Source organism: Mycteria americana, chromosome 4 (genome assembly GCF_035582795.1).
Source record: "Mycteria americana isolate JAX WOST 10 ecotype Jacksonville Zoo and Gardens chromosome 4, USCA_MyAme_1.0, whole genome shotgun sequence".
NCBI lineage: Eukaryota > Metazoa > Chordata > Aves > Ciconiiformes > Ciconiidae > Mycteria > Mycteria americana.
The window spans coordinates 90,084,048-90,092,784 of record NC_134368.1 but is presented as its reverse complement, the minus strand read 5'-3'; the positions used below and the strand labels follow the sequence as shown (position 1 = coordinate 90,092,784).

Genomic DNA, 8,737 nt, shown 5'->3' with positions numbered 1-8,737 from the left:
AAGTGGTGTGCAAGATCCAGAACACACAGAAGAAATACTGGAACTTGAAGCAGTCAGCAGTACCCTGTGGCCAGCGTCCCTCACAGCACACAGCTACTGAAAATGTGTGCCAGTGAAAAGAGTCTGTATTTAGATGTATTTCTGCTCCTCTGTACTTCCCACTCATTTAAAAGTAAAAACTGTAAGAGTGTCATGCTTCCAGGCAGGAATTACAAAATTGTAAGAACTTTTATTATTAATCTTTAAAAATATAATGTATTTTAGACAAAACGTACATACGTGAGAGTAATCACTAATGTATACGGAGTCTTCACTTTGATAGCTTTTTCTTCTTTTCCTTTGCTTTCTCTATCTTCATTTCCTGAGTTCTGATCATTGATGACATGGCTGAAAATAACAGCAAGAACAGATTATCTGAACACCACCTTAGGTTAAAATGATTGAGGCCTCAGGTGCAGACACCTGAAGCATTGTAATATCCTCCCGCATGTTACACTGTATTTATCAGGCCCTTATAAATGCAACTTCAATTTGCAATTCTTTATATGCAGGGCCTTAACAGAATAGATAAACCTAGTTATAAACAGGCACCACCTCATCTGCTTTGCAAAGCCAAAGCACCAAATGCTGGAGTAGTGGCGAAATGCTATTGATTTCAGAATCTCTCTTATGGGATGGTGTGAAATTAATACCTTTGGTCCAACGCTCAGGGAAACGGGTTTACTTAGTGTGTACATAAAAGACTTCCCCCACTCCTTTTATATAGTAACTCTTGATACATTACAGATACGAATATCTATTTTTATGTGGATATAGAAACTGAAGATGTTAATGGATGGCAAAGAATAAAAATGAGATCACTTACCTTATACTTTATATAAATAATTTAATTAGTTTTACCTAAATCAGGTCACTTGTATGTCCCTGACACGTGTGCACTGTATGATGTGGGGAAACAGTAATTTCCCAAATCTATGCAGCGAGACTTAAAGGGGCAAAGTGGAAGCAATGGGAATGTGCAATAAGAAAAAGTGCACAGAAAAGAAATTCCATCTCACTTGCCATCCTGCCATCACAGGAGTTCATGAGCATTTTACCAGTGACTTCAAAGGGAGCAAGAAGAGAACGTGAAAAGTTCTCCATCGTCACTGTAGTAATCTCAGATTTAAAAAAAAAATTCAGGAGGAAAGGATATGTTTCTGAGGCCACTGCTGGGAAACTATGTTTTTGGAGTCTACTGCTGTCAGTATCTTTCAGTTTCCATGAAAGAGTCATCAGCTTGTTAAAAATTTCATTTAATTGGACACGACAGCACACGAGGGCACCCCTGACCAGCTGCCATGTTTGAAATGTTAAGGATCTTGAAGCTTATTAGAATTAAGGGGCTAAGCAATAGTGCATTGTGGAGTTAATCTAATTACTCTCCTAGGAGCAGGATAATGTAGAAGTGGGTACTGCTAGTAAAACAGGCACATCTAAACTGACCTCATGCAAAAACACAGGTAGTGCTTTGGCAAGTAACAAGAACAGTTTCTGGAGAGTGTGGGTATTTTAAATAAAATAGGAATATTTTTGGTAAATTCTGGCACCTTGGTTTTTTATCTGTAATGATTCCACCAGGTTTTGCAGGCTTTCCATCTTGTCCTGTAGCCTCCTAGGTGTGTTCTCACTAGTTTCCACAGGCGGAGAAGCTAGTGAGAAAATTATTCATCAGTATGTTATCACAGATTAAAAACAAAAAAAAGTCATTATAAATTATTTAAACATTCCATTTAAAGTAAAGTTCTTAGAAAATAAAATTTCAAACAATAAAACTTCCAGTAGCAAATAAAATGAGTATGAAGACAAGGTTATTAACAGGAATTTATACTTAGTGGTATTTCTGTTCAAGAGAAAATACAACCACACTTCTATTTTGCCTATAAATTTCCCCATTTGGGGAATGGAGAAAAAGTGCTTTATGTTACTAAAATAGCATTTATGTCCACAACTTCCAAGTCCCTCTTTGCCATTAAAACTGCAAGAGTTGTACAAAGGAAGGCAGTAGTGTCAGCTGCATTTTACAGATGGAAAACTAAGGTACAGAAAGATGTAACTTACTAAAGCCAGGAATAAAAATAGAAATTCTATGTCTTTGAAGATCCAGACCAGTGCAGAATTCAATAGGCATTGTGCCTGTCTGACTGAACACTAAGACCCGCAGACTGACAAGGTCACACCAGCACTTTACGAACCACTAGTCTCCCACCTGGAGCCTCTTCTGACCAGAACCTGGACGGTTTCATTTTTTTGCTGTAGTCATCAATTCTCAAAGAAGGGGGGGGGGGGGGGGGGGGAGCCAGAGATGGAGGTAACTGGCTGACCAGATTAACAAACAAAACAAAAAAACCCCAAAACACAACAAAAAAAAAGTGATGCCACTTATCTTTCTCTTTGAACTGAGCAATGATTGGCAATTGACTGAAGGTTACAGTTGTGACCTGCTAGATCTCCTGTGGTCTATATGGAAACAATTTGGGGTTTATGTCCAATTGCAGAGATATCCACAGCACAAAGCCTGCGTGTTTCCTGAAAAAGGTGCAATCCAGAACCAAGGCTCACTGCAGGGATGGTTGTGTTGCTCTACAGGTACAGAAATTTGCATGTACTCACTCACATAGCCAATTTGGCGCTTTGATGGGGAAACGCCACGCACATTTGCGCTCTACTTATGAACAGGCATTTCTCAGTTGTTAAACACGCATTAAAAATACAGATTAGCTAAGAAATATGCACTTCATCTTCGCAGAGCCAGACGGCTGGGGGAAGCAAAGGTCAATGAGCAGCGATGCTAATGTTCGAGTCAGAATGGCTGCTCAGCCCAGCTGTTTTAGATACCACTCTGCATAAAGAGAAGATCCTGATGTTTCTAAAATGCAAAAGATAAAGTGACTGAGGAGAAGTCTGCGTTAATAAAATAACAACACAATACAGACATGCTAAAGTTAGGTTGAACCTACAAAAAAAATCCTACCTGAGAAGCAGGAAACATTAGTCCTTTTGAGCTCCCTGCAGCTATGGTTAGATTTTTGCCTGCACCAGAACTAGCTTAGAGCTAGGTGTGCAGCATCTCTATTACAATCCTACCTCCAGTGCTTATGTGCCCTCTAAGACAAATCGTATTTTCAGACCTTGCAAAATAGAGAAATGTAATGTTTAAAAATGGCATTCGGTAAGTATTATTTGAAAATTTAGTTGCTTACCTGTTTTTCCTATTGCATCTACTCATTCTGGGGTCTTTCTGCCACTTAAATGTGATAAAGCAGTCCTGACAGCCTGGCTCGCTGGCAGGTAATTAATAGACTACCTTGAAAATGTTCATCATCCTCATACATATTTTATGATGCAGGAAAGCTTATTTTTATCACTTAAGAGCTATACAGACACAGCCTTACATCAATATTTTCAGTAAATCCCAGAACTTTTCTCAATGTGTTACAGGAACCACAACAACTACTAAAAATATTATTATTAGGCAACTGTGTTGCCTGTTACTGCAAATATTGATGTTAAGCATCTCTATAGTCTATTCACCTGAATAAAGCAATTTACCAATTCTTAAATTTAGTGGTGTATGGAATTTATTTTCTCTTTATAATACATTAATTGGCTGCTACATTTTACTCACAATTCATTTATCACAAAAAAACCCTTCTACTTGAACAGAACTGTGACTGGGCAAAGGCAGGCTGATGTAAGCAAGAACAAGTCACTTTTAAGTAAGTGGGCCAGAAGCACTAAAGCAGTGCTTTAAAATGATATGTTTCAATAAATTTGCATACTGTAATTGCACTTGCTGGAACCACAAATGGAAGATCAAGATCAATCCCACGTCAGCCCTGTACATTTGAGAATCACTAGTGTTTACGTTCAGCGACATGAATGGATTCTGTAAGTGACGTATTACAAAGGTACATAAAAAAAATAAATGCAGTATGAAGTATGGGTACCACAATCATAAACTGTAAGAGACTGTATCAGTGAATGATGGTGGGACTCCACTGGTTTCTACAGAATTGCTGAATGGCTGAATTTAACCTTCTGTTTGTAACTCACTTACAGTACTGGCTGGGAAGAGACCCAGCCAAGCTCTTTGGATCAGTAAATGGGCCCGGACTTACTTATGTGGGGGACTGTGGCTGCATGCTCTGGAGAGCCAACCTTCCTTGCGGATGGCCTGTGCTCTGGTGAGGCGCTAGGGCCAGCTGCAAGGTCATCGGGTGGAGCAGTTAATAGCAAGTGTACTGGAGACCTTTCTCTGTATCTCTCCTCCTGAGAGACCTTCTTGGGGGAGGATGTATAATGAGGAGCTGCTGAGAAGATGGATGCACCTCCTAGGAGATATCCAAGCAAAGAGCAGTGAGCACACACCTGAAGAGAAACCCCCATACGAGCTTTGACATTATCTCTGTAACAGTTACAGGGTTGGGTTCCCTTCATTGCACTCTTTCATCCTTTCCATTCCTTATTAGTACCCAAGGTAGCAGGAGACTATAGCCTCTTTGCAAAACATGCTTGTTTCTGTTAAAAGTGATTGTCATGTGAAGAATGGCCAGTAAAACTGCCTAGGAGAAAGTAGGACCTGCTTTTTTCTGCTGGCTAGTGACTTCATGTTTACTTCCGAAACAGCCTGATGGGAGTATCATAGCTGCTAACAACCCAAGACTCCCCGTACGTTACTGCTGACTTGCATCTTGTTACTTAGGTATAAGAAGCAGAAAAAACAATGTTGCTTACACTGGTCTGCCATTTCCCTCCTTTCCAATAACTGATTGATATGCTTTGAATTCCTGGCAGAAAGAGAGTCATAAGGAAAAGAGACAAGATATGCATAGAAATATGCAATTAACAGACTATTTAACATATTTTCATATGTATGGCACATCATGTGTGTGGAAAAAAAAGGAGGTTGCATGCAACTAATGAGGGGAAGATTTACTATAATTCTTCTCTTTTTCTTCCCATAGTCTGTTTCCTTCCTCCTAACACCCCTCCTGGGATGTCTTGAAAATAATTCGGGGGGGTTTCTAACAAACTCCCCTTGTTCAACTACTTCTCGAGTCTTCTATGTAAAAAACGCTGCTTGCAGCTATTTTGGAAGCTAGGAAAAATCCCTGGATGTTCCAGTATGTTTGCTAGAAGGCTGATGGTAACTATCCAGGAGATGTTCTTGAATACTCAGAAATATAAAAAGAGGAGTTTTTATAGCAGTTACTCCTCAGGACAAACAGAGGAGTTCTAGCCTATCTGTGAAGCACAGTGGCTTAAATACTAAGAGAGAACAATTAAATGTATCAGCATCTGCAGGTAATTTTCACAGAAAATTCACAGAATGGATAATCTATGGGCAAGAAAACAGAAGGTGGCTAAGACTAGTCGTCAAACCCTGATGCCCAAAGCCATATCCTTATATTTCTGTTTAGATTACTAGATTCATGTCACCATATTTTAAAAGGTACTGACTACCCAGTACTTGGAAGGAAATCAACAGAATTTGCAATGACCTGATTCCTCTCAAAAGCACATCCATATTTAGATACCTGAATACAGAATTCAAGAGCTTAAATTTAAGCACCAAAAATTTGACAATATTATCCATGGCACTTACACAAGACTATCGCTATTCATGAATAACTGCCACGGAACATATTTATTTTAGGTGTTCTAGTATCAGCCTCCATGGAGCTGGTTTGCAACAAGATACAGATTTTGCAGTGAGTGCAATAGAGACTTCGTAATAGCACCTGCTAAGAGGTATTTGAGTAAATGACCTAAGAAAATATACTGTATTTGGACTGTATTTTTTGTAATATTCTGTAATATTCCGGTTTGACATCGATACGGCACATTCATCCTCAAATGTGGCCAGTGAAAACTTACCAAGGGATGTAAAGGGCAGGGTAATGTCTTGGGACTGAAGATCTGCAGTATGTAAGCATGAAGGATCCCTGCAAGCAAAACGATGGCAAAACTTGCATTCTGGAAGTATTATGCTAAGTTTTGGTAATGCTAGCTAGCCTCCACAGTGAGAACGTGAAGCTCTCATATGTAATCTCCAGACATTATACATGTAAATGAAAAGCAAACAATGTAAATAAGTTCCAGAGCTCGCTCTTAGAGGGATGAAAGTAACATCACAGCTTTGTTTTGTAATTCCCAGGAAGTTTTTAGCATTATGAATAAAACACTACAAACAAGCTAAGGACTGATGCTGTATTAAAAAAGCCTTAGAAACTGAATCTCAAATGAGTACTTTAAGCAGCAGGTTACTCAGCTAAGTGAAAGCACTTCTCACCGTCTGAAAGTACCCTTTTCCAAGATGCTTTCAGTAGCAGAGTCTCTATCTGCACTCTCCCTGCGTGGAAAAACATATCGCTGTCAAAATCACAGCAAAAGCCATGCCAGTAGGATTGCTACATTTCACATTTGTAGAAGATAAACTTGTTTTTTAAGCAGAGTGCAATGGCAGCCACATTCTAATAGTGAAGAAAAGGCATCGTAAAATCGTTACACGAGTTCACTAAAAAAGTCTATTAGAGTTGCAGTGAATTTAGACTACTGAAGTAATGGATATCTTTGGGAAATAAAGGACTAGATTCGTTATGAATACTGGGTAGTCATAAAGATGGAAAAAAGACAATAGACTTCTGCATTAGACAACTAATGCCACTGCAGTCTTCCCTGTGGTTACTCACACAACAGTGCTTCTATTTTGCTTCTTCAGACCAGCTTCTGGTTATTAGGTGCTTTTTAGCCCATATTTCACCTAATAGCATCAGATGACTACCAAAACATAAATTCTTGCCTTTTCCAGGTTTGGACCTAAGTCTTTTCTCAGGCACTGTAAATTCTTAGAGTACAGTGGTATTTGATGAGAGAATGGAAATGGATCATGGATTAATTTCCAAAAAACAGCCAGACTCACTTTAAGTATAAGCACTGAGAGACACTTGGAAGTGTTCCAGAGAAGTAAAATCTTGCTGAATCTGATGTTGACCTTTTGTAGAAACACTCCATTTCCACCAGCAGCTCTGCTAATCCATCTGTATCTATACAAACTCCCCCTGCTACGCATACTTGAAGCATACAAAGTGCTATCTTTCTTTATCATACAAAACCTTCTTGCTCTGTCAGGCTTTTTGTGACAACCTCAGCTTTGGAATAGACGAAATAAAAAAAGCAAGTAAGATTTTATAGCAAATGGCACTTGCCATTTGGCATCTTATATTCTGATATGGTAACTCTGGATACAGCACAACTTTTAACTAAGGCACTGGGAACAAAGGAGGAAAAAAATAATAATTGCGCTTCATCTCAGTCTTCACAGGAGACAATCAACAAAATCTTAGCTCTGCTGAAGCTACCTAGAAGCATCTTGTTCCAGCTTTCAATATACCACTTGTATATCTTCTGGTAAAGGTCCCCTATTTAATTAATAAAGTACATATTTAAAAGGAAATTAATTAACTTCTACGGACTTCAGCAATGTCTTGTGGATGTTGTTACCACATTTTTCTTTACAGAAAATGCCAAGGTGATGAATGCCTTTTGGTAATCCTTCTCACTTGTTTAACACCAGTTCTGTGGTACGGAGAAACACGAGCTTTGAATATTAAGGACACAAGCCTGGTCAATGCATCTTACACATCATTACTTCATTAAGCTATCTCAGAATTTTGATCTACAAGGAACTTCTAGTCTTTACGAGAACATAAACAATTATTTTCTTCCCAATTTTTAAATCCATTTTCTACAACAACTCTCTTTTCATTTCTCAAAATATTGTCTGTATGATCCTACTGTATTCACTCGATCAACATATGTATCTGTGTTGTCCGTGACCTTTTCAGAAAGGTGATTTCTCACCTCTTGCAAGGATCTGATCGTAGGCTGAAGACAGCAGCGCATCCTCTACTTGCACCGTCTCTGTGTAGAAGGATGTAGAAAGGCAACATCAGAACTAGCATGACCAACAGCACTGAGATAGCCATGTACTTTGACAGACAGCTTTGTATATTGAGGGATGATTAGGTGTAGGATTCTCCCATTCTCATTTCAGCTCTGCAAGAGAACGCTGTTGCAAGGGACAAAAATTCTCATAAAATCCACGTGGTCTGAACAATAAAAGCTTGCAACCAGATGTAGAAAAGAACAGTTTCTCCCACTGCCGCCATAAACGGAGAACACAGGCAATAATCATATAGTACTGGCTGCCAAAGGACACTGTTGATTGTCATGCCTCCAAAGGACTCTATCTATGATAGGCAAAGTCAAGGTAAGAAGAGGTAGTACATTTACTACTTAAAAAATCAGACAGGCAGACCAACTTCTGTGCATTAATCCTTTTTCTGGTTGTGAAATAGAAGCTTCTATATTTAAGCTGTCAAAAATTTGCATGTTGATACCAGGCAGATCTTTTGTTCAATAAAAATACCTGGGGGAAAAGCAGAAAAACCCAGAATACACAGGATATTGGGACTGATGTGATGTTGTTCCACCAGTATGTATTATGGGAGAAGCATCATGGTTTAAATAAATTTGATCCTAATCAAAGTCCATGAACTATATTTTCATTTACGAAGTATCCTTATGTTCTGGATTAGGAACATCAGAATTTGTGCCGTATTGATTTTGCAACTTCATGTATCACTGTAATTATAATTTATTTGGTAAAAAAATAATTGCCTGCTTCAACAAT

At 38.7% G+C, this 8,737-nt stretch overlaps 1 protein-coding gene across 1 annotated transcript in view; it reads right to left on the bottom strand.

Annotated features, from left to right (window-relative positions):
• Positions 1 to 310: 310 nt before the first annotated feature.
• CCDC158 (coiled-coil domain containing 158) overlaps positions 311 to 8,737 on the bottom strand; it is a 35,110-nt gene continuing 26,683 nt past the window's right edge. The window contains 4 exon segments of the mRNA XM_075500527.1: positions 311 to 387; positions 1,590 to 1,691; positions 4,161 to 4,373; positions 5,920 to 5,987. Coding sequence (XP_075356642.1) covers positions 311 to 387; positions 1,590 to 1,691; positions 4,161 to 4,373; positions 5,920 to 5,987 — 460 coding nt within the window.